At 36.7% G+C, this 27238-nt stretch overlaps 1 protein-coding gene across 6 annotated transcripts in view; it reads left to right on the forward strand.

Moving 5' to 3' along the window:
- The window catches only part of BLTP3B (bridge-like lipid transfer protein family member 3B), a 105787-nt gene extending 78976 nt beyond the window's left edge, over positions 1-26811 (forward strand). For all 6 annotated transcript variants that reach the window (XM_079938125.1, XM_079938126.1, XM_079938130.1 and 3 more), the window contains 4 exons: positions 10758-11011; positions 11329-11437; positions 20478-20671; positions 22384-26811. In XM_079938125.1, the coding sequence (XP_079794251.1) occupies positions 10758-11011; positions 11329-11437; positions 20478-20671; positions 22384-22503 (677 nt within the window). In that variant the 3' untranslated portion in view covers positions 22504-26811. The remainder of the gene's footprint in view (positions 1-10757; positions 11012-11328; positions 11438-20477; positions 20672-22383) is intronic.
- The last annotated feature ends 427 nt before the right edge of the window (positions 26812-27238 follow it).

Consider the following 27238-nt stretch of genomic DNA (forward strand, 5'->3'; position numbering starts at 1 on the left):
AGAATGAGTGTCAATTTTTGTATTCTATTATCTTGCTTATAAGCAAACATTTTCTGAGTCTGGCATGTTACTTGATATTTGGTAAAATCACGTATCCTGTTCTTGTGGTTTTTCATTCTAAGATCAACACATTCACTTAGACATAGAGGGATATAAGCAACAAAATATACAGTGTATGACGAGGAATACCACATTAAACCAGCCCTTTCTCAAACTTTACGTGGAATTATCACTCACGGTTTTCAGTTATTTAAAGAAATGAATTTATTAAAATAGTTATACTAAGAAATTTAAATGACAATGTTCTATTAAAAAGTCACTGAGCTGGAATATTTTTCTTTGCTATATACACAGAATGCTATATCTGATATATAACATGTTGAAATACATATAGTCCTGCATGATATCAAATAAGTATGCTATCACCTCACATCCTGGGAATTGCAAGTAATTTGTCTATAAACTAGCATCATAGAAAAAAATTGGCTCCTGGCTTTTTTCTGTGTGTAGGCCTTGCAGTTTACAATGTATCTCCTAAAAAAAAAATTCAAGAATTTCATATTAGCAAGTGTAAATCCCAATAGCATACAAAATGGAGGAAGATAAGTATATAGTTGGAAAGGTTTTGTAGTCAATGAAAAATCAACAAAAAAAGATTGAACATAAAATTTCCAAAGCTAGACCCTATTCTATACCCAACACAAACACTTTTTTGCAGTTTTTTACTCCTTCTTATAGCCCACTATTACCATGGCCCACTTATTACTTTGTTTCATGTTGTTCCTGACTGCAGAAATCATTTTGAAATGCCTTATATGTATGGGGTATACGGTCAGTGCTGTCTAATACCTTATTTTTTCACAGCTGTCTTGGTTGTTTAAAAATAAACAAAATAACAAGAAAGAAAGGAAAGGAAAGGGAAAGGGAATAAAGGGAAAAGGAGAAAAAAATAGCTTGAACATTTAAAACATTAGTAAGCCATATGAACAAAGATTGTATTTGATCTACAGTTTATATACACTGTCACTCTGACATGAACAGTTAAAATTGCAAAGTTGGGGCTTCCCTGGTGGCGCAGTGGTGGAGAGTCCGCCTGCCGATGCAGGGGACGCGGGTTTGTGCCCCGGTCTGGGAGGATCCCACATGCCGCGGAGCGGCTGGGCCCGTGAGCCATGGCCGCTGGGCCTGCGCGTCCGGAGCCTGTGTTCCGCAACGGGAGAGGCCACAGCAGTAGAGGCCCGCGTACCACAAAAAAAAGAAAAAAAATTGCAAAGTTGTTTTTGCTTTTGTTTGTTTTTCTGTAATGGGTGGACTTTGGATTCCTTTAATAGGAAGACCTTAATGTAAGTTTCATGGCCTAAAAGATAATAAGCAGGAGTGATTTTTGACTAACGAGAATTTTGTTTTGTTTTACCTCTGTTCTAAATACTCTTTTTCGTTTGAAATTATTTATAGCTCTCAGCTCCCTGGAGTGAGTAGTGTGTATGTGTGTGTGTGTGTGTATGCTTGTGTGTAGATAGACTTATATAGATATACAGATAGATAAAAGGCAAAATAAAATCACATTTACCAAGTTGTTTGTTTTCAGTTGCTCTTAGTATTAAGTAGACAAGTTAGTTAACTCTTATTTTTCTTGGTACAGGAAAAAAACACTAACCATGATCAGTTTGTGACCATTTCTTTTACCTTCTATTTAAAAAAATTAGAATATCGAGTTCTTAATTGTTAAAAGAATTCTTTGGGTGTCTTTTTTTTTTTTTTTTGGCAGCTAAGTCCCACGTGGACCACCAGGGAATTCCCTAGGAGTATTTTTAATATTTTCTAGTATCTATACCATTTATTTATTTTGAATTGTTAATAAATAGTGCTAACATTAATTAAATATCAATTTTTACCTGAAATAAAAGTTTTAAAAACAACTCTCCACTTTATGTTGCATGTAGAGATCTATCCGTGCTGCATAAATATAAGTATCTTTAATTTCTTGCACCTTTCTCCCCTTCATAAATATATATACATTTCACTTCTGTAAGACTAGAGTATTCACACGCATACTGAGGAAAATTAAACATCTTTCTATCATGAATTTGATAAATGAAGTCTTCTTATGAGGGCCCATGGGACAGATAACTTGGACCCTCAATAACTGAAGCAGCTTCACCTTTCCAGAACAGTTTGTTTTTAACTCACGGATTCTATGAATTGTGTGTGAAACTGATCGTATTTTTCTTTTTGCTGCTAGGAAGTTATTTTTGGTCTACCTTTGGCACAGAAATTTAAATAATGTATTTTAAGTTAATAATCTTACCACTTGTCTTTACTTTTCCATTCCCTACTTATTTTTTTTCTTTATTTTTTACATCTTTATTGGAGTATAATTGCTTTACAATGGTGTGTTAGTTTCTGCCTTATAACAAAGTGAATTAGTTATACATATACATATGTTCCCATATCTCTTCCCTCTTCCTCTCCCTCCCTCCCACCTTCCCTATCCCACCCCTCTAGGTCCTCACAAAGCACCGAGCTGATCTCCGTGTACTATGTGGCTGCTTCCCTCTAGCTATCTATTTTACGTTTGGTAGTGTATATATGTCCATGCCACTCTCTCACTTTGTCACCGCTTACCCTTCCCCCTCCCCGTGTCTTCAATTCTCCACTACGTCTGTGCCTTTATTCCTGTCTTACCCCTAGGTTCTTCATGACATTTATTTTTTCTTAAATTCCATATATATGTGTTAGCATACGGTATTTGTCTTTCTCTTTCTGACTTACTTCACTCTGTATGACAGACTCTAGGTCCATCCACCTCATTACAAATAACTCAATTTCATTTCTTTTTATGGCTCAGTAATATTCTATTGTATATATGCGCCACATCTTCTTTATCCGTTCATCTGATGATGGACACATAGGTCATTTCCATCTCCTGGCTATTGTTCATAGAGCTACAATGAACATTTTGGTACATGACTCTTTTTGAATTATGGTTTTCTCAGGGTATATGCCCAATAGTGGGATTGCTGGGTCATATGGTACTTCTATTTGTAGTTTTTTAAGGAACCTCCATACTGTTCTCCATAGTGGCTGTACCAATTCACATTGCCACCAGCAGTGCAAGAGTGTTCCCTTTTCTCCACACCCTCTCCAGCATTTATTGTTTCTAGATTTTTTGATGATGGCCATTCTTACTGGTGTAAGATCATATCTCATTGTAGTTTTGATTTGCATTTCTCTAATGATTAATGATGTTGAGCATTCTTTCATGTGTTTGTTGGCAGTCTGTATATCTTCTTTGGAGAAGAAATGTCTATTTAGGTCTTCTGCCCATTTTTGGATTCGGTTGTTTGTTTTTTTGTTCTTGAGCTGCATGAGCTGCTCCTTGTAAATTTTGGAGATTAATTCTTTGTCAATTGCTTCATTTGCAAATATTTTCTCCATTCTGAGGATTGTATTTTGGTCTTGTTTATGGTTTCCCTTGCTGTACAAAGCTTTGCAGTTTCATTAGGTCCCATTTGTTTCTTTTTCTTTTTATTTCCATTTCTCTATGAGGTGGGTCAAAAAGGATCTTGCTGTGATTTATGTCATAGAGTGTTCTGCCTATGTTTTCCTCCAGAAGTTTGATAGTTTCTGGCCTTACATTTAGGTCTTTAATCCATTTTGAGCTCATTTTTGTGTATGGTGTTAGGGAGTGATCTAATCTCATACTTCTAAATGTACCTGTCCAGTTTTCCCAGCACCACTTATTGAAGAGGCTGTCCTTTCTCCACGGTACATTCCTGCCTCCTTTATCAAAGATAAGGTGACTATATGTGTGTGGGTTTATCTATGGGCTTTCTATCCTGTTCCATTGATCTGTATTTCTGTTTTTGTACAAGTACCGTATTGTCTTGATTACTGTAGCTTTGTAGTATAGTCTGAAGTCAGGGAGCCTGATACCTCCAGCTCCGTTTTTCGTTCTCAAGATTGCTTTGGCTATTCGGGATCTTTTGTGTTTCCATACAAATTGTGAAATTTTTTGTTCTAGTTCTTTGAAAACTGCCAGTGATAGTTTGATAGGGATTGCGTTGAATCTGTAGATTGCTTTGGGTAGTAGAGTCATTTTCACAATGTTAATTTTTCCAATCCAAGAACATGGTATATCTCTCCATCTATTTGTATCATCCGTAATTTCTTTCATCAGTGTCTTATAATTTTCTGCATACAGGTCTTTTGTCTCCTTAGGTAGGTTTATTCCTAGATATTGTATTCTTTTTGTTGCAGTGGTAAATGGGAATGTATTCTTGATTTCACTTTCAGATTATTCATCAGTAGTGTATAGTAATGCAAGAGATTTCTGTGCATTAATTTTGTATCCTGCTACTTTACCAAATTCATTGATTAGCTCTAGTAGTTTTCTGGTGGCATCTTTAGGATGCTCTATGTATAGTATCATGTCATCTGCAAACAGTGACAGCTTTACTGCTTCTTTTCCGATTTGGGTTCCTTTTCTTTCCTTTTCTTCTCTGATTGCTGTGGCTAAAACTTCCAAAACTATATTGAATAAGAGTGGTGAGAGTGGGCAACCTTGTCTTGTTCCTGATCTTAGTGAAAATTCTTTCAGTTTTGAACCATTGAGGATGATGTTGGCTGTGGGTTTGTCATATATGGCCTTTATTATGTTGAGGAAAGTTCCCTCTATGCCTACATTCTGGAGGGTTTTTATCATAAACAGGTGTTGAATTTTGTCGAAAGCTTTCTCTGCATCTATTGAGATGACCATATGGTTTTTCTCCTTCCATTTGTTAATATGGTGTTATCACATTGATTGCGTATATTGAAGAATACTTACATTCCTGGAATAAACCCCACTTGATCATGATGTATGATCCTTTTAATGTGCTGTTGGATTCTGTTTGCTAATATTTTGTTGAGGATTTCTGCATCTATGTTCATCAGTGATATTGGCCTGTAGTTTTCATTCTTTGTGACATCCTTGTCTGGTTTTGGTATCAGGGTGATGGTGGCCTCGTAGAATGAGTTTGGGAGTGTTCCTCCCTCTGCTATATTTTGGAAGAGTTTGAGAAGGATAGGTGTTAGCTCTTCTCTAAATGTTTGATAGAATTCGCCTGTGAAGCCATCTGGTCCTGGGCTTTTGTTTCTTGGAAGATTTTTAATCACAGTCTCAATTTCAGTGCTTGTGATTGGTCTGTTCATATTTTCTGTTTCTTCCTGGTTCAGTCTTGGCAGGTTGCGCATTTCTAAGAATTCGTCCATGTCTTCCAGGTTTTCCATTTTATTGTCATAGAGTTACTTGTAGTAATCTCTCATGATCTGTTGTATTTCTGCAGTGTTAGTTGTTACTTCTCCTTTTTCATTTCTAATTCTATTGGTTTGAGTCTTCTCCCTTTTTTTCTTGATGAGTCTGGCTGGTGGTTTATCAATTTTGTTTATCTTCTCAAATAACGAGCTTTTAGTTTTATTGATCTTTGCCATCGTTTCCTTCATTTCTTTTTCATTTATTTCTGATCTGATATTTATGGTTTCTTTCCTTCTGCTAACTTTGAGGGTTTTTTGTTCTTTCTCTTATTGCTTTAGGTGCAAGGTTAGGTTGTTTATTCGAGATGTTTCCTGTTTCTTAAGGTAGGATTGTATTGCTATAAACTTCCCTCTTAGAAATGCTTTTGCTGCATCCCATAGTTTTGCGTCGTCGTGTCTCCATTGTCATTTGTTTCTAGGTATGTTTTGATTTCCTCTTTGATTTCTTCAGTGATCACTTCATTATTGAGTAGTGTATTGTTTAGCCTCCATGTGTTTGTATTTTTTACAGATCTTTTCCTGTGATTGATATCTAGTCTCATAGCGTTGTGGTCGGAAAAGATACCTGATACAATTTCAATTTTCTTAAATTTACCAAGGCTTGACTTGTGACCCAGGATATGGTCTATCCTGGAGAATGTTCTATGAGCACTTGAGAAAAATGTGTATTCTGTTGTTTTTGGATGGAAAGTCCTATAAATATCAATTAAGTCCATCTTGTTTAATGTATCATTTAAAGCTTGTGTTTCCTTATTTATTTTCATTTTGGATGATCTGTCCATTGGTGAAAGTGGGGTGTTAATGTCCCCTACTATGAATGTGTTACTGTCGATTTCTCCTTTTATGACTGTTAGTATTTGCCTTATGTATTGAGGTGCTGCTATGTTGGGTGCATAAATATTTACAATTGTCATATCTTCTTCTTGGATCGATCCCTTGAGCTTTATGTAGTGTCCTTCTTTGTCTCTTGTAATAATCTTTGTTTTAAAGTCTATTTTGTCTGATACAAGAATTGCTACCCCAGCTTTATTTTGGTTTCCATTTGCATGGAATATCTTTTTCCATCCCCTTACTTTCAGTCTGTATGTGTGTCTAGGTCTGAAGTGGGTCTCTTGTAGACAGCATATATAAGGGTCTTGTTTTTGTATCCATTCAGCCAGTCTGTGTCTTTTGGTGGGAGCATTTAATCCATTTACACTTAAGGTAATTATCAATATGTATGTTCCTATTCTGATTTTCTTAATTGTTTTGGGTTTGTTATTATAGGTCTTTTCCTTCTTTTGTGTTTCTTGCCTAGATAGGATCCTTTAGCATTTGTTGTAAAGCTGGTTTGGTGGTGCTGAAGTCTCTCAGCTTTTGCTTGTCTGTAAAGGTTTTAATTTCTGCATCAAATCTGAATGAGATCCCTGCTGGGTAGAGTAATCTTAGTTGTATGTTTTTCTCCTTCATTACTTTAAATATGTCCTGCTAGTCACTTCTGGCTTGCAGAGTTTCTGCTGAAAGATCAGTTGTTAACCTTATGGGGATTCCCCTGTGTGTTATTTGTTGTTTTTCCCTTGCTGTTTTTAATATGTTTTCTTTGTATTTAATTTTTGACAGTTTGATTAATATGTGTCTTGGCGTGTTTCTCCTTGGATTTATCCTGTATGGGAGTCTCTGTGCTTCCTGGGCTTGATTAAGTATTTCCTTTTCCATATTAGGGAAGTTTTCAACTATAATCTCTTCAAATATTTTCTCAGTCCCTTTCTTTTTCTCTTCTTCTTCTGGAACCCCAATAATTTGAATGTTGGTGCATTTAATGTTGTCCCAGAGGTCTCTGAGACTGTCCTCAGTTCTTTTCATTCTTTTTTCTTTATTCTGCTCTGCAGTAGTTATTTCCACTGTTTTATCTTCCCGGTCACTTATCCGTTCTTCTGTCTCAGTTATTCTGCTATTGATCCCTTGTAGAGTATTTTTAATTTCATTTATTGTGTTGTTCATCGTTGCTTGTTTCATCTTTAGTTCTTCTAGGTCCTTTTTAATGTTTCTTGCATTTTCTTTATTCTATTTCCAAGATTTTGGATCATCTTTACTATCATTATTCTGAATTCTTTTTCAGGTAGACTGCCTATTTCCTCTTCATTTGTTAGGTCTGGTGGGTTTTTATCTTGCTCCTTCATCTGCTGTGTGTTTTTCGGTCTTCTCATTTTGCTATATTACTGTGTTTGGGGTCTCCTTTTTGCAGGCTGCAGGTTCGTAGTTCCCATTTTTGGTCTCTGTCCCCAGTGGCTAAAGTTGGTTCAGTGGGTTGTGTAGGTTTCATGGTGGAGGGGACTAATGCCTGTGTTCTGGTGGATGAGGCTGGATCTTGTCTTTCTGGTGGGCAGGTCTACGTCTGGTGGTGTGTTTTGGGGTGTCTGTGGACTTATTATGATTTTAGGTAGCCTCTCTGCTAATGGGTGGGGTTGTGTTCCTGTCTTGCTAGTTGTTTGGCCTAGAGTGTCCAGCACTGTAGCTTGCTGGTCATTGAGTGAAGCTATGTGTTGGTGTTGAGATGGAGATCTCTGGGAGATTTTCACCATTTGGTATTACGTGGAGCTGGGAGGTCTCTTGTGGACCAGTGTCCTGAAGTTGGCTCTCCCACCTCAGAGGCACAGCAATGACTGCTACCTGCAGCACCAAGAGCCTTTCATCTACACGGCTCAGAATAAAAGGGAGAAAAAGAAGGAAGGGAGGGAGGGAGGGAGGGAGGAAGGAAGGAAGGGGAAAGAAAGAAAGAGAGAGGAAAAAAAGAAAGAAAGAAAGAGAAAGGAAAGAAAAAAGAGAAAGAAAGGAAAGAAAGAAAAAAGAAAGAGAAAGGAAAGAAAGAAAGAGAAGGGAAAGAAAGAAAGAGAAGGGAAAGAAAGAAAGAAAGAGGATAAAGGAAAATAAAGTAAGGTAAAATAAAATAAAGTTATTAAAATAAAAAAAATTATTTAGAAAAAAAATTTTTTAAGTAAAAAAAAAATGGACGGATAGAACCCTAGGACAAATGGTGAAAGCAAAGCTATACAGACAAAATCTCAGACAGAAGCATACACATACACACTCACAAAAAGAGGAAAAGGGGAAAAAATCATAAATCTTGCTCTCAAAGTCCACCTCCTGAATTTGGGATGATTCGTTGTCTTTTCAGGTATTCCACAGATGCAGGGTACGTCAAGTTGATTGTGGAGCTTTAATCCGCTGCTCCTGAGGCTGCTGGGAGAGATTTCCCTTTGTCTTCTTTGTTCGCACAGCTCCCGGGGTTCAGCTTTGGATTTGGTCCCGCCTCTGCGTGTACGTCACCTGAGGGTGTCTGTTCTTCGCTCAGACAGGACGGGGTTAAAGGAGCTGCTGATTCGGGGGCTCTGGCTCACTCAGGCCGGGGGCAGGGAGGGGTATGGAGTGCGGGGTGAACCTGCGGCTGCAGAGTCCGGCGTGACGTTGCATCAGCCTGAGGTGCGCTGTGTGTTCTCCCGGGGAAGTTGTCCCTGGATCCTGGGACCCTGGCGGTGGCGGGCTGCACAGGCTCCCCGGAAGAGGGGGTGTGGAGAGTGGCCTGTGCTCACACACAGTCTTCTTGGTGGTGGCCGCAGCAGCCTTAGCGTCTCATACCCGACTCTGGGGTCCGCGCTGTAAGCCGCGGCTTGCGCCTGTCTCTGGAGCTCCTTTAAGCAGCGCTCTTAATCCTCTCTCCTCGCATACCAGGAAACAAAGAGGGAAGAAAAAGTCTCTTGCCTCTTCGGCAGGTCCAGACTTTTCCCCGGACTCCCTCCCGGCTAGCCATGGTGCACTAACCCCCTGCAGGCCGTGTTCACGCTGCCAGTGCCATTCCTCTCCGGCGCTCCGACCGCAGCCCGAGACTCAGCTCCCATACCCGCCCGTCCCGGCGGGTGAGCAAACAAGCCTCTCGGGCTGGTGAGTGCCGGTCGGCACTGATCCTCTGTGCGGGAATCTCTCCGCTTTTCCCTCCGCACTCCTGTTGCTGTGCTCTCCGCCGCGGCACCGAAGCTTTCCCCCTCCGCCACCCACAGTCTCCACCCACGAAGGGGCTTCCTGGTGTGTGGAAACCTTTCCTCCTTCACATCTCCCTCCCACTGGTGCAGGTCGTGTCCCTGTTCTTTTGTCTCTGTTTATTCTTTTTTCTTTTGCCCTAATCAGGTACGTAGGGAGTTTCTTGTCTTTTGGGAGGTTTGAGGTCTTCTACCAGCATTCAGTAGGTGTTCTGTAGGAGTTGTTCCACGTGTAGATGTTTTTCTGATGTATCTGTGGGGAGGAAGGTGATCTCCGCGTCTTACTCTTCTGCCATCTTCCCTCTCTCTCCCCTACTTATTTTTTTAATCTGATTATACCATGTGCATGTTTTCTCCTATTCTTTTTAGAGCTAGGTAATGTAAAATAAACAAAATAGTTACCATGAGCGCCAATTCACTTAAGTAGTTCCACTAGGAACTTTTATTTTTAAAGATATTTTATGGGTGTTTATTGAAATTAAAGAAATTTGTTTTGAACTTGAGTATTTATAGCTCTGTAAGCCACCTCAAATTCTTTTTTGGAGCAAAACCAAGGCATAAATAAATGTAAATATAAATATAAACATAAATATATTTCCTTTGCTATAATTTTAGTTTCAAAATTGTCTTCTAGTAGTAACGTGTTAATGGGGTCTTCTCTATTTACCTTTCCAGTTATTTAAGGGCCTAATTTTAATGAAGAATGTACAAAACTTCAGGCTTTTGTCACTACTTGAGAAATGGCTTGAGTCACTTTAAATGCCATGACTGTTTCTTCATCACAGTTGTCCATTATATAATAAATGTATAGCTATGTACACACTCAGACACACTCCAAATATCTGAGTTATGCATCATCAGATTTATATCACGGCATGTTTTTCCATGTTACCAAAAAATATATATAAAAGTATAGACAAGACAGGGCTTTCCTGGTGGCACAGTGGTTAAGAATCTGCCTGCCAATGCAGGGGACACGGGTTTGAGCCCTGCTCCAGGAAGATCCCACATGCCGTGGAGCACCTAAGCCTGTGTGCCGCAAGTACTGAAGCCCGCATGCCTAGAGCCTGTGCTCCGCAACAAGAGAAGCCATTGCAGTGAGAAACCCGCGCAGCATAACGAAGAGTAGCCCCTGCTCCCTGCTCGCCGCAGCTAGAGAAAACCCACGCACACCAACAAAGACCCAACGCAGGCATAAATAAATAAATAAATATTTTAGAAAAGTATAGACAAGACAGCGTTATTGCAGTAGAAGATTGTCTATAAAAATGAAAATTGGGAAAATTAAGGTGAGGTACATGTACTGTAAATATCTTATTTTAAGAGTAAATATTAAAAGTTTATTATTGCTTTAACATTGTACAAAGTGACAATAATGACCGGTAATTGAGAGTGACATGTCTGAGTAGTGCTACAAAGTTATAATTTTTATTTGTTCTTTTTTCATAGGTTCAGATCATAAAGCTGTAATTCATTCTAAATCCTCTCCTGAGATTACTCTGAGATTTGAAAGTGGGCCTGGTGCTGTAATACACTCTTTGCTTGCAGAAAAGAATGGCTTTCTGCAGTGCCATATAGAAAACTTTAGCACTGAGTTTCTTATATCTTCTCTTATGAATATTCAACATTTTTTGGAAGATGAAACTGTTGCAACAGTGATGCCAATGAAGATACAAGTTTCTAACACAAAAATAAATTTAAAAGTATGTTAACAAATATTTTTATATTTTCATGTTATAAATGTTCACTTTGCCTACCTGGACTTTGATTCATGTCTAGAAATATGAACTGGTTGGTCTTTGTGGTGATGGTGTAGAGATTTTTCATAGAAATTAGAAAATATCAAAATAAAATGAGCAGTTTTCTCACTGTATGAACTAAAGCATGTTAAAGATATATTTCAAACTCATTAAGAATATTATTGGCTGAAGTAATGTTTAAGAAAATGATTAATTGAAGATGATTAATTTTATCTTTTACTTTAATAACAACATGCCAATACTATTTATCTTTCCTGTAGGATGACAGTCCTCGTAGTAATACAGTATCCTTTGAACCAGCTCCTGTAACTGTTCATATTGATCATCTTGTGGTAGAGAGAAATGATGATGGCTCTTTTCATATCAGAGGTACATATGAAAACAGTTTAAGTGAACATTTAACTGAAATATGTCATTATTAGTATGCTGATTGTTTTTTTTTCACTCATACTTTTTATATACTATTTTATATGTGTATGCATATGTAGTAGTAGATGATTTAGGGACACTGAGTACATTGTGATAAAATATCATCCATGTATGAACCTCTAGCTCAGGAATAACTCATCTATAATTGATTTAGTATCTGTTCTACAAAGGTGTTTTGAATGAAGTCCTTCCAGGGTTATCTCAATCTTCTCCTTTTCAATGAACCCTTCTCTATAACTTGATGTGACTTCTTAAAATTCTTGAGTACTTATTCTCCATACCTTAGTTACTTATAGTATATTGCTATGTATTTAGTTCTGTTTCAGTGCTTGTATCTCCATTCTAGCAAGATTTCTAAGGTCTCTAATGTAAGGACTGTGTCTTCTAAGGTAGTGTGGAGTAGTGGAAAGAGCTTGAGTTGGTAGACCTAGGTATTCTAGTCCTCACTTTGTTAGTAGCTACTTGAGGGTGAAATGTAAGGGACTGATAAGAGACAAACCAGAAAAATCTGTAGCCAGAAACCATGAAAGAGAAGACTATTGCTGAGGTAGAAGCAGTTTGTGGGGCACTCTTGACTGAAGAGTCCTTCCTCTCTGGAGCTGGGGAACAGCTACAGCAAACATAGAAGTCAGGCCAACGAAGATCAAATGTCATCTTTGGGGTTCCCTGGTGGCACAGTGGTTGAGAATCCGCCTGCTAATGCAGGGGACACGGGTTCGAGCCCTGGTCTGGGAGGATCCCACATGCCGCGGAGCAACTAGGCCCGTGAGCCACAACTGCTGAGCCTGCGCGTCTGGAGCCTGTGCTCCGCAACAAGAGAGGCCATGACAGTGAGAGGCCTGCACACCACGATGAAGACTGGCCCCCGCTTGCCACAACTAGAGAAAGCCCTCGCACAGAAACGAAGACCCAACACAGCCAAAAATAAAAATAAATTAATTAAAAAAAAATGTCATCTTCATTACTGATAAAAGCTCAGGTGAAGATAGCTCAGGTGTGAGAAGTTAGGTTTGTTATATGGCTCTTGCTCCCAGATGCTTTATATCCCAAAACTGCAGGTCTGTCTTACACAAAACCAGAACAGAGTGTTCCAGTGCTTCAGAGTGCTGAAGAAAAGTTGAGACTTTTAAAGAATTATAATTAATATCCTCAGACAGATGATAGGATTTTGAACTCAAAACAAGAACAAGCTTTTATGGAAAATAACCAGTTAGAAATCCTTGAAAATTAAAAGCCTGATCTTTGAAGTAAAAAATAGTAGGTCACCTAAAATCTATCAGCTCTACCTTCAAGAGATATCCAGAGTCAGACCTGAATCATACAGTATGTAGCTGTCTCAGATTGGCTTCTTTTTCTTTTTGAGGTATGCGGGCCTCTCACTGTTGTGGCCTCTCCTGTTGCAGAGCACAGGCTCCGGATGCGCAGGCTCAGTGGCCATGGCTCACGGGCCCAGCCACTCCGCGGCATGTGGGATCTTCCCGGACCGGGGCACGAACCCGTGTCCCCTGCATCGGCAGGCGGACTCTCAACCACTGCGCCACCAGGGAAGCCCTCAGATTGGCTTCTTTCACTTAGTTATATGATTTAAGGTTTCTCCATGTCTTTTCAAGGCTTAATAGCTCATTTCCTTTTAGAGCCAAATAATATTCCATTGTCTGAATGTTCCACAGTTTATTTCACCTACTGAAGGGCATCTTGGTTGCTTCCATATTTTGGCAGTTATGAATAAAACTGCTGTACACATTCACATGCAGGTGTTTGTGTAGACATAAGTTTTCAGCTCCTTTGGGTAAATACCAAGGAGTGTGATTGCTGGATCTTATGGTTAAGAGTACATTTAGTTTTGTAAGAAAATGGCTGTACTATTTTACGTTCTTACCAGCTGTGGATGAGATTTCTTGTTGGTCTATGTTCTCACTAACTTTTGGTGTTGTCAATGTTCTGGATTTTGGCCATTCTAAGTAGGTGTGTAGTGGTATGCTGTTGTTTTAATTTGCATTTCCCTGATGACATACGATGTACACATCTTTTCGTATGCTGATTTGCCATCTATATATCTTCTTTTGTGAGGTGCCTCTTAAAGTCATTGGCCTCAGAGAGAGATTTCATATTGATAAAAGATCCCCCAAAACATACCTCAGTCATAAACCTTTATCCATCTAACAACATAACTGAAAAATATAAAGCAAACCTATTTGAAGTAAAGAGAAATGGAATCATATCATATTGAGATGCTACAATCATAGAGAAACTTTTACATGCCTCTCAGAGTACAAGTATAGATACATAAATATAAATATGTGTGTGTGTGTATGTGTATGTATATATATATATATTTGAATTCAACAAATGGGTAATTTCAAATACCCATAAAACTTCTCTATTAATTCAGTCTCAAAGAAAATATCAACAGATTCCAAAACATAAAGTTCATGCAGACCATTTCTCTGATATCAGTGCAATAAAGTTTGTCATTGACATAAAAATGTACCAGAAAATAAAATATTTTTAAATTAATTAATTAATTTTATTTTTGGCTGCGTTGGGTCTTTGTTGCGGTGTGGGGGCTACTCTTCGTTGCAGTGCGTGAGCTTCTCGTTGCAGAGCACGGGCTCTAAGCACACGGGCTTCAGTAGTTGTGACACACAGGCTCAGTAGTTGTGGCGCACGGGCTTAGTTGCTCTGCAGTATGTGGGATCTTCCCAGACCAGGGCTCTAACCTGTGTCCCCTTCATTGGCAGGTGGATTCTTAACCACTGCGCCACCAGAGAAGTCCCAAATAAAATATCTATACTTGACAAAATTTAAAACAATCCTTGCTCTAACTGTTGGGGATTTATTGGCAACTGAGTGAGATTAATTACTATTTGCTAAAGAAAACAAAAACAAATATTTGTTTTAAATGAGAGGTTTATAATATCTAAAGAAAAATATCCACTTGCATACACATAATGGAGAAATAAAGAATTAAATAAACATCAATTTAATGAGTAAAAACTAATTTAAAATCAAGGTGCTTTGAAAAAATTTTCTCTGTATTTTCCCCTATATTTCTTATCTATATTTTACAATTAGTGAAATATCAATACATATTTTACCAATTGTGAACTGTATTTTAATGTAGTAGCTAAGGCAAAAGTGAATAACTGATACAGCAAGGGCATATATTTGCAAGATCATTTCAGTATGGAAACTCCATTTGGATTTGTCTTTAAAGTTGTATGGGTTAAAAAAAAAAAATCACATATGAGGCACTTCCCTGGCGGTCCATTGGTTAAGACTCTGCGCTTCCATTGTAGGGGGCGCAGGTTCGATCCCTGGTCGGGGAACTAAGATCCCACATGCCCCGTGGTGTGGCCAAAAAAAAAAATCACATATTTATCTTTTCAGAATATGTCACATATTTATACACTTCATTTCTTACATTTTTGAAAACTCTTGCTCCTTATCAAATGTTTTACATTTTAGGAATATAATTTTTCTTATTTCATGTTTTTACAGTGACACTTGGATCTTTTCAGCAAAGCCATTTAGGTAGTGATGAAATGTTAGAGAAAAGCATATCCTAGATTTTCTTTAAGTGGGCATCAAAACTCAGGGTATTATTTAAATTTAGCAGCAGTACTCATGTATATAAAATTTTTTTTTTAAGCATTACTTTTTAAAAAAAAATATTTATTTATTTTTGGCTGTGTTGGGTCTTCGTTGCTGCGCACAGGCTTTCTCTAGTTGTGGCCAGTGGGGGCTACTCTTTGTTGCTGTGCACAGGCATCTCATTGCAGTGGCTTCTCTTGTTGCAGACCGTGGGCTCTAGGTGTACAGCCTTCAGTAGCTGTGACACGCAGGCTCAGTAGTTGTGGCTCGCAGGCTCTAGAGCACAGGCTCAGTAGTTGTGGCGCACGGGCCTAGTTGCTCTGCGGCATGTGGGATTTTCCTGGACCAGAGCTTGAACCCGTGTCCCCTGCATTGGCAGGCAGATTCTTAACCACTGTGCCACCAGGGAAGTCCTGTAAATTGTTGATGTACCTTTCAAAAGCTCATTGAGACGATGGAAAAGTTTGTTGTGTTATTCAGGATATTAGCAATTGTACAAAATTTAAGACAATTTATTTTAAAGTAGTTTTCCATTGTCTCTGGAAAGAACAACATGTTTTAAGCATAAGCAAGTATGCTTTGTTTTATACAGAGTGTCTCATGTTTTATTTCAGTGTATTCCTAAGCGCAATATCATGAAGCAGATTACATTATGTTATTTTTCTTATCATGTGGAAATGAATTGCATGAGGGTCTTTGGTGTATGATGTACGTAATGTAACACATAGTCTAATGTATCACACATAAAGCTTGTATGATAATGTATCATAAATACTACTCAAATTAATATATTAGCCATGATAAACAAGTATTTAACAGTTTTATTTGCTTCTTAGAATTTTGAAGCACTTTGGGTAAATAATTTGAATGGCCCTACTTTCTCAAGTAGCTCTTTAAGAAATTTTCAAGTATGGGCATTCCCTGGTGGTCTATTGATTAGGATTCGGTGCTTTCACTGCGTGGCCCAGGTTCAATCCCTGGTTGGGGAACTGAGATCCTGCAAGCCACGTGGCACAGCCAAAAAAGAAAAATAAGGAAAGAAATTTTGAGGTATGCTGATTTTTTCTCCCTTAAAACAAATTTATTTAGCCAACAGGAGAATTCAGAATAATCTGACTAGTAGGTGTTTCAAAAATTAGTTTTAGGTGTTTGTTGCTGTGATAATAGCAGCTTACCTAATATTTTTCTTTACTCCTTCCTGTTCTTTTAGTGTACTATGAGGTATACTTGCAGCTGCTCTGGATGTGATTAAATAAAGTTCATCATGAAGGAATAGGTGTTTTTTTGTTTTTATTTATTTATTGCCACTTATCATAGTACTCCACACTTCTTGGGAAAGACTAGTTTTTCAGTAAAGAGAAAGTTAAAATAATTTTTCAGAAAATTACAAAGGTATACTACAATTTCTTGTTGCTCCAGTGAAATATGACTAATTGAGTAACTTAATAACACTATTATAAGAGAAAAAGATAGAAAATGTTTGTTGTGTATGTGTTTGGGGGTGTGTGTGTGTGTATATATGTGTGTATATATATATATAGTATGTGTGTATATCCTATGCCATGTGCTGTTAATTAATTTTAATAGTAGTGTCCTGTCTCTCAACATGTCTTGCACCCAACACACCTAGGACCTGGCATACTCCCATCTGAGAGAGTGCCCATTGTGGCATTGACTCCCAGCAAAAGTGTTGTGAGGGAGTACCTCCCAATAGATTATATTGGAATGTTGGGGGTAGGATGGGGCATTGTATATTTAACGGTCCGTGATGAACAACTCTTTGCCATATACAGCCTTAGAATCATTGCCATAATACTTCCTCACTGGGAATGAGGGAAGAATTTTTAAATTACTAAACCTAAGGAGTAGTGTAAAACCTAAACTCGGAAGAGTGCCTGTATGACACTCAGAGAAGACAAATGAATAGACATCTTCTGTCTGAATAAACAGAGAACTGTTAAAACCTCGATTTAGAGTCAAGTATTTATTGAACACCTGCTGTGGTACTAACAGCAGTTAATATTTGAATAATGCTTTCCAGTTTGTTAAGTTCTTTTACATTAAATATTGACTCACTTAATTCTTACCATAACCCTTTGAGATAATTAAGGCAAGTATTCTTATCATCTCCTTTTTGCAAATGAAGAAATTAAAGTTTAGATAAGTTGAATGGCTTGTCCAAGGTACAAGATCTAGAAAGTAACTAGCAGAGCCTATGCGAGGGGAAAAGTGTACATTGTCGTAAGGTGCACATTTCATCCATGAGGGGCATGGATTTGTTCATCAAAATTTGTCTTAAAAACTAGAAAGAAGGGCTTCCCTGGTGGCGCAGTGGTTGAGAGTCCGCCTGCCGATGCAGGGGACACGGATTCGTGCCCCGGTCCGGGAGGATCCCACATGCCGCGAAGCGGCTAGGCCCGTGAGCCATGGCCGCTGAGCCTGCGCGTCCAGAGCCTGTGCTCCGCAACGGGAGAGGCCACAACAGTGAGAGGCCCGCGTACCGCAAAAAAAAAAAAACAAGAAAGAAGCTTGAAAGCTCTAGAAAGAACTAGAAAGAAGCTCTTTTAAAGTAAATAAAAGGAAATATGTCTTTCTATAGTAATAGACTCCAATTACCCTTGTCAGTTACAGGTTCTCTCCTTTCCTATCCCTTTCCAGTCCCTCCCATCTTTACACTTGCTTCTTCCTGCCTCTTCCTCCTCATTCCTCCCCTTCTTATCTCTTCCTTTTCCCTTCCTACCTGCTTCTCCCTACTTATCTTTCCCTCTTTTTTTTTCCTAATTGAAGTATTGTTGATTCACAATATTATATTAGTTTCAGGTGTACAGTATAGTGATTCAATATTTTTATAGATTATACTCCATTAAAAGTTATTACAAGATAATGCCTATACTTCTCTGTGCTATACAATATATCCTTGTTGTTTATCTATTTTAATCTATTTTATACCTAGTAGTTTGTATCTCTTGGTCTCATATTCCTCATTTGCCCCTCCCTGCTTTCTTCTCCCTTTTGGTAACCACTGGTTTGTTTTCTGTATCTGTGAGTCTGTTTCTGTTCAGAGCAGCACTCTTTACAGTAGCCAAGATATGGAAGCAACCCAAATGGATAAAGAAGATATGATATATATATATATATATATATATATATATATATATATATATATATATATAAACACACACACTGTGGAATATTAACCATAAAAAAGAATGAATTCTGCCATTTACAGCAACATGAGTGTACCTAGAGAATATTAAGCTTAGCGAAATAAGTCAGACAGAGAAAAAGAAATACTAATGATTTCACTTATATGTGGAATCTAAAATTTAGGTACTACAAATGAGTGTATATGCAAAGCAGACTCACAGTTAACTCTCCGTCTTTATCTCCAGTTACAGCTACATCCCTCTTCCTCTTTTCCCATCCTCACTCCTCTGTCTCCTCCACTCTCTAGCTCTCTCTCCTCCCTCCTCCTCTATTTCATTCCTTCTTTTTCTCTTCCCATATTTCTTCCTCTTCTCTTCTTTCCCTCTCCTTCCCTTTTCTCTCCTCATTCCACCTGCTAGTGATCGAAATAAAATGGGTTTCAGAATTGTTTGGTCAGTGGTTTTTTCTTTATTCTTAGGATCCCATGAGTAGTGAGATATAGGCTAAATAAAATGGGTCTTGGGCCCTCTATTTTTCTCACTACAGCCTATGTAACTCAGCTTTTTTTTTTTTTTTTTAGTTCATATTAGCATTCTATGTCAGATTTCATTTAAAAGAAGAGTTTTGCTCCTCTACAAGTTTGAAAAACAAAAGTATGTTATAAATTTGTAATCAAGTAGAATTTTAGCGGTGTTATTAATTTTTTGAGGTTGAAAGAGTGGAGAAGTTGGCTTTTCCATGGCATAGTACTTTAGAATTTCTCTTACAGTCACTGCCAAGCTGAATTGTATGCTAGTCTGAACCAGTACAACAGTTTTTGTAGTTTTTTTCCTACATTTTTTAGTAGTACTAAAACATAATCAGTACAGGACAATATTATAAAAAGTAGTTTCTGATTTGAGACCACTGTAATATAATGAACCCAAGAAGAAACCAAAACTCAACTTGATTTCATTTATCCATGTTGATGGAACTATTCCATTTTTATATATACAGAATAGGGGTAAAATTGATGGAACCATTATGGAGGGTAATTTGGCAATATGAACAAAAGCTTTAAAAAATATTTTTGTTCTTTGACTTAGCTAACCCCTTCTGGAAATCTTTTTTTTTTTTTTTTTGTGGTACGCGGGCCTCTCACTGTTGTGGCCTCTCCCGTTGCGGAGCACAGGCTCCGGACGTGCAGGCTCAGTGGCCACGGCTCACGGGCCCAGCCGCTCTGCGGCATGTGGGATCCTCCTGGACCGGGGCACGAACCGTGTCCCCTGCATCGGCAGGCGGACTCTCAACCACTGCGCCACCAGGGAAGCCCTGGAAATCTTTTTAAGGGGAAAAATTATTTTGAGCAGTATTACTCTTTTGTCTGCTCAGTGTAATTTGATATGGTGAACTGCCTTTCTATCATGACTGTTGCATGTGATTTTGGTGGACTTAGCAATCATATAACCCTATCACAAAAATGGAGATGGGACCCAGCAGGGCCAGTCAAAAGATTTCAGCCCTTGGGACACTGAGTGATACATGAATGGACTGTGACCCAAGCATTCTGAGTCTTTTTTTGTGAATTGAAAAGGACACTGAGAGAGAAGGGGTCACAGGCTGTAAAACTTACTTGTTTGGGGTCACCAGAGTCTACCTTTGCCATGATATGACTGAACTAATCCAGAAGAGAAGAAAAGTGGACCTGAGAAGTAGAGAGAGTCAGGTTCCTAAATTGACACTCCTGAGGACATCGTATGAATTTCAGTATCTGGCTATACCTGAAGCACCATCACTTGTTTTTGATTACTGATTTAATCTCTTTACCTGTTGTATTTGTGTCTATTTTGGTAGCTTGTGTCTTTGTAGGAATTTTTCTGTTTCGTCTAAGCTGTCTAATTTATTAGTATACAGTTCTTCACAGTATTCCTTTACAATTATTTTTATTTCTGTTAGGTTGATAGTAACGTCCCCTCTTCCATTTCTGATTCTAGTAATTTGTTTCCTTTTTTATTTTTTGGTCCATCTAACTAAGGTTTTATCAATTTTATTCATCTTTTCAACAGATGAGCTTTTGGTTTTGATTTTGTTCATCTTTTCAATGAATGAGCTTTTTTGTTTTATTGACTTTATTGTTTTTCTGTTTCATAATGTCTTCCTACTAATAGAGATACTCATTTTTAAATTAGTTTTTCACAAGAGAACTTAAGATTTATCAAGTATTTAGAAATGTTATCTGAGTATTTATTTGTTGTATTAGATTCTCAGATGCTTAACACTAGAAATGATTTGAAAGAAGATGTCGAAAGTGATTCAGTGCTGCTTACCAGTGGAAAGTGTGATCTGAAAAAACAACACAGTGTCACTCAAGCCACTCAGACGAGCCCAGAGGTTCCTTGGCCTTCTCAGTCAGTCAACTTTCCTGAGTGCTCCTTTGACTTTACTAGGGAACAGGTAATGGAAAAACTAGTTCATTCTCATTCAGTTTCAGCAATTAAATATTAAATAGTTAAGACATTATTTACTTATTTAACATTTTTTGAGTGCTTGTTATATGCCAGGCACTGTGTTAGATGCTGTTGATACAGTGTTGAGCAAGGTATGGACATCCCCAGCCTTCACAGAGTTTGTAGTCTGATGGAAGATAAAGGAGTAAGTGTGAGACAGTGCCAGTTTCTGGAATCCACGAAGGCTTCTTGGAAGATATATTCATTTTGATGTCTTATTTTTAAGTTGCAAAAGTATTGTTACGTTTCAGAACTTTGGAAAAATATTTTAAAACAACTCTAACATATTGTAACCTCCTACAGTGCTGTCAGTATTTTTAAATTTTTCCTCCCAGGCTCTTTCCAGAGCCTCCCAGGCTCTTTAGTAATTTTTCTAAACAATTACTATTCTAGTGTATATAACTGTATTTTTTTTACATAACATTGTTTAACAGATATCTTCCATATTACTACATATGCTTCATATGTGTATTTTATTTGTTTTTTTAATTCAAGTATAGTCGATGCTTCATATTTATTGTTAGTGGCAGATTAATATGGGTGTGGACGTATTGTCATTTCTAAAGGTTCCTCTTAACATTTGTTAATATTTGAGTTGCTTTTTATTTTTTGCTGTTATCAAATTCTGTCCAGCAGAATTTTAATTCTCTATGATAGAACCACAGAATGAGTTCATTCATCTGTTTAACAGGATTTGTTGGATGTCAACTCTAAGCTAAGGATATAGAATTGTAACAGTATACCACTCCCTGTCTATTAAGGAACTCAAAGTTTAGTGGGAAAGACAGAAGCATGTAAACGGTAGTCAGAACATAGTGTTTCATGTGTTATATGTACTAGAGTTTGGGAAGTATAGTGAAATACCCAACTTGGTCTGTAAGGCAGGCATTCTTAAGCTGGTACTAAAAGGTCTGAGGACTCTTTGAAATTGAACGAATTTATTTTAATATATCTGTGTAAATGTGTTTTCCTGTGGAGAAAGTTTTATCACATCTTCCTGGTTAGGGGTTAGGGAATGGTTCTAAGAGGATAAAATGCTTGAACCGAGTCTTAATGAGGGGAGACCTATTGACATCTAGATGAAAATGTCTAATGAGATATTCAGAATGTGGGTCTGGTGCTCCAGAGAGAGGCTTGTGCTGCATCAGGCTATCTACAGTTATTGGAGCCACAGGAGTAGATGAGATCATCTAAGAGAGTGGCTCCAGTGATAAGAGAAGGTGACCAATTATGGAATTTAATAGAATATGAAAAATTTAAGGGTTATTAAACAGCTGAGGAAGAGATGAAAAGTCCATAGGTAGAGAGGGGTAAACAAGAAAGAACTGTAGCATAAAAGGCAAAAGAGGAGAGAGGCTTAGCAAGGAGTGGTGAGGCAGCAGCATCTTAAGAGAAATTGAAATTAAACAAAATCACTATTAGATTTGGAAATTAGAAGTTAATTAGTGTTTTGAATTGCTGGGTCAAAACTTACGGACATTTTTAAGTGCTTGGTATGTGTTTCCAAATAACTTCTCAAAGCAGTTTTCGGCTTAAGTGCATCCTCACCAGCACTGGGTAATTTTACTGACTCATGTGTCACACCTTTGATACTGTATAAATAGTTTGTGTTTTCTGAAAATGGTTAAGTTTTCTTATTTTCCAAATTTATCATTTCAGCTCATGGAAGAGAATGAATCTCTTAAACAGGAATTGGCTAAAGCTAAAACAGCTCTTGCAGAAGCTCACTTGGAAAAAGATGCTCTTCTCCATCATATAAAGAAGATGACAGTTGAATAGCAGGAGTGGCAGTCAGAAACTCAAATTATAGCTCTGGAGTATGGTGGTTATATTTATAATGTGATGTTTCCAGTTAGTGGAAGACTTTCCTTTTCATGAAAAGACAATAAAATGAAATAGAATGTGATGAAGTGGTGACTATTCCAAAGCCAGTTTAGAAAATACTAGGTACGGGCATTACAATCTTTTGGTTGTTTTGTGTTTTGGGGTTTAAACCCTCTTTTAAACTGGTGTGATATAAGGAAGTCAATGCATACTGTAAAATAATTACCTGCCTAATGAATAGAAGATGTCATTTCCTAATTTTGATATTACATTATAGGCATTTTTTAAAAAGAAAAGTTAAAATCTATGTGTTCCCACTATTTATCACTATTTGTTAATAATTTACTATTATTTACAAAGATTCAGATGCTTTTAGGGCTAATGTAAAATAAAAGGAGGCTTACATTTTAAATGTTATTAAAATTATGTACTTAAATCTATATTTAATTACTGTAAAAAAAAGTCCAATCAAATTAATAAATATCTAATGGCTCGGTTTGAAAATTCTAGAAAATCATCACCCTACTGCACTTATGAAGTAACTTGAAAATGTGAAAAAGAATCATTTTAAGTGATGGGTAAACTGTGTAAGTTGAAGCTATAATTTTCAACAAAGAAGATGGCACAAATGTTAAAATAAAAAGCATAAACTGTAAAAAAGCAAGACATTAGAGTATATGGCCAACTGATTTAAAAAGCATTATTTGTACATTCCTTTAAACATTTATTGTTAGAAGTAAAAGAGTAATTTAACTATCCTACTAAATTTAGCATTTGTAACTGTAAGAATTTTAACTAATACTATTTATATTAGTTCTTTACCTTCATCTTTCCTTTATTTAAGGAAGGGAATGTTTTCAGAGAATTTTCTTTTCACATACATAAAACAATTTCATACCATTCCTGTAGTATCACAACAGGTGGATGTTTGCACATGTCAAATTTATAATGCTAGTTTTGATTAAAGTTCTGTATGACTTATATATTATCTTCTATAATAAGAAAAACTGGTAAATTTTGAATTCTATTTTCTAGGGATTGTTAAGTTTGAAAGCAACATGAGAGAGAATCTCAATCATGCATTATGAAATAAAAGTTTATGAGTATTTAAGAAACAGAGGCTTTTAACAATTTGAAATATATTTCTGATAGAATTAAACTAAGTGGGGTCTATTTTAAAATTCACATTCTTAAACATAAATATATCCAAGATAGAACATGAACTAGCTGGACTGCTCTTTCTTTAAGATACTTGAAATTTTTCAACCACGTTCGGACACTTTATGGTGCTTTGCTTGTTTGGTATGACTTATATAGCCATCCCTCTATCTAAGTACTTGGAAGGAAATACATCTTTCATTTTACATTAAGTGTTGGAGTGATTTTAGATTTTATTGAAAATGGTACTGGCTTTTTTTTTTTTTTCCTATAATGTCCATTTTAACTAACATTATTTAAAATACAGGCCCTGTTTTGGGAGCTAAGGATACAGCAAAGAACAAGTTAAATTGTTATTATTTTACCTCAGAGTGTTTTAAAAATCCTGATAAACCATTTTAATCTAAGACTATTATATAGTTTTAGATTAAAAGCAAAGGTCTAATTAAATATTTTAAATGTATAGCTTATATCCTTAGTAGAGTACTTTTGATCTGTAGGTATATAGTCAACAAAAGCAGTCTCTATTATAGAAAACCTGGATTGATGGGACATTAACTTCTTCAGAGCTTGCAGTGTTTCTCAGACTTGAGCTATTTGCTCTATATGAATTTTAAATTTATGATATATTATAATTATTTAGTGTTATAGATGCTGAATGTTTTTCTTATTTTCAATTTATTTGGCTTTCTCAAGAAAACCATGTAAACAGTAGAGATGGTAATTAATGTGGATCTGAACATTCTGTATGCTTTGTTAGATTTTTTAAAATTTATAGTGATTACTATTTTTATAGAGATTTAAAATTAATAAAACACTTCCAAAACCATTATGTAATTCCCACAGCAAACCTGGGAGGTAGGTATTATTAACATTTTAAAAGTTAAATAGAAACCTTAAGGCTCAGAAAGAACAAGTGACTTGACGGAAATCACAATAACCTGCTCTTTTTACTTACATCCCAATTATATGCTTTTATTTTATCTTATTCCTTATTTCACAGATTTTTTCCTGATGTGGGGAAAGGAATCACTTGTTGGTCTTTTATCTGTTTTTCTTTTAAACATAAATAATAATACTTTTAAAGTGTGTGTGTGTGTATGATGTGTGTATTACTCAAACTATTTAAAAGATACGGGGAGAATTTTTTTTAAGTTAACCCCAACCTTTTTAGCTGTGTGAGAAATACAGGAATCAACCTACCAGAGTTTTTAAATGACCACAAATTAGATATAAAGTTGCCATGTCTTTGCTAAATCCCTAGCAGAGATGTTAATCAGGGGAAGAAAATGATACTTGTGTTTTCCTTTTTAATTTTACATATGTGAAAAACATTTTCTTGGCATCTTGTATTTTTTTTCTTTTCTCATTTTATCCTAGAATTCAAAAGATCACCATGTGACACTAGTTGTAATGAAACATTATTTTTATTTAAGCCATGTAAGAATGGCTATATAGGATTGCAGGCAAATATATGTGAAAAAATTAACCAGAAACTCCTTTTGGATTTTTATTGTAGTTATTGTTATTCAGTACTTGTCAGTACAGGGGTTAAAACTTCCTCTTTATGTTTTTATTAACGTATCCAATCTAAGATACCACCATCACCCTGGTTTCCAAGCTGGTAACCTAGAACTCCTCTTAGACACCTTCCTCTCCCTAACTGCAACCCCCCACCCCCAAATTAGTTCACTACTGCATCCTCTCATTTTACCTCGTAAATTTGTGTACTTCTCTTCACTTACCACCTTCCTAATCTAAGCTACCATCAGCACTTTTTACCTGCATTACTGCAGTCGACTCGTAACTGGTCTTCCTAAGCTACTCTGGCCTTCCTGATTCATTTTTATAGGCAGGGAGAATTCTCTTTTTTGAAGTGCAGTTTTAACCAAGGCAACCCACCTACCCCAGTTTCACCTCTAGCTTAAAACACATTAATGGCATTTCATTGCTCTTATGATTAAAACAAAAATATGTTGCCTATGAGATTATGTATTAGGGCCACTATTTATATTATAATTATGAACGTTGAAAAAGTTAATGTCTCAAAACATTAAAACAATGACTGGCACATCACCTTGAAAAGCATTTAATAGAGGTTAGTTATTATTATTACTTCTTAGTTTCATTTTGCACCATGTTTTACTTTCTTTGTCTTCTACCCTCATTGCACTTTAACTATCTGGAATAAGTGAGAATCAAAGTGCCTCTTCCACCATAGGAACCTTTGTTCATTCTATTCCTTTGGCTTGAAGTACTTTCGTCGCTTAGTTAATTCCTGTTTGTCTTTTGGATCTCAGCTCATTCATCACTTCCTCAGGGAAGCATTCCCTAATTTCTTTCACCAGAATAAGACCCACTGTTATACATTATCACGTGAACACATACCACTACTTAGCACTGAACACCTTTGTAATTTTATATGTTTTTGATTAATGTAGACCCTCTACATTGTAAACTCCATGAGGACAGGAATTGTGTGTGTTTTTGTTGCCACTGTTCAACTTTGTATTCCTTGTGCCTCATACAGTGCCTGGCACATAGTAGGTTCTCAATAAATTTGTTGAAAGAATAAAATGAATGGATGAGGTATCAAAGATGTTTTTCAGGTATTGAGTTCTTCCCCTCAGTTGGATTGAGGGGAAATGGAACATAGGCATAAAAGTTGGAGGTGGTAGTTATTAAAAGTGGCAGACTACTTGAGTCCATAGGGAAAGAAAAAGATGGAGAATGGATAAATTTGCCATATTATGTCCTTCTGAATTTTAAATACCTGAAATTCTAGATGATTTATCACAAATCATCACAAAAGAGAAAATTAGCACATCGATTCATACAGGCACTGCAGTGCCAGAATGTCATCTGGCTTTGATTGTAACATATGGTGTTGCGGCTGTTGAGATCTGCCAGTCCTGTCAGCTAAACAGAATGGAAATAAGGCCAAAAAAGTAGTGGCTGAAATAGTTTTCAATTTTGAGAAATTGATACACAGGATCAGTTGTGCCTAATTCCTTAAGGTGTTAACAGTCTCATTTTACCTTGCACCCAGGGATGCTAAAGAGAATAAATTTTGAGCTATGTTTCAATTTCCTTTTAGAATAAAATACCCAAAGATGGAATTATGCAGGATATATATAGAAACATTAAAGAAGTAATGTTTTTAAACACTGATTTCTTCATTAAATTATAATACCTGACATTTAAAAAAATTTTTGCTGCTTTTTTGAGAAGTACAAAAATTAAGGTAACGTGAAGCAAAAACGTAAGCATGATGATTTTTATAAACCATTAGATATTAACTAATAGATCATTGTACACTGGAGGGAAATTCATGTTAATGTTACAGTATTGAAATTCAATATAAGTGCTGCCCACACTACTGGGCTGGTAGGTCTGAGGATTTGAAACTCTTACGAGAAAAATTTTAAGACATATGAAATCAACTAAATGTCTTTTTTTTCTATTTGTATAGTATGATAGTTTTTTCTAGTCTTAGAAAAAAAAAATGTATCACTACATCACCAAGAGGAGT

The sequence above is a fragment of the Stenella coeruleoalba genome (assembly GCF_951394435.1).
Source record: "Stenella coeruleoalba genome assembly, chromosome: 11".
Classification (NCBI taxonomy): domain Eukaryota; kingdom Metazoa; phylum Chordata; class Mammalia; order Artiodactyla; family Delphinidae; genus Stenella; species Stenella coeruleoalba.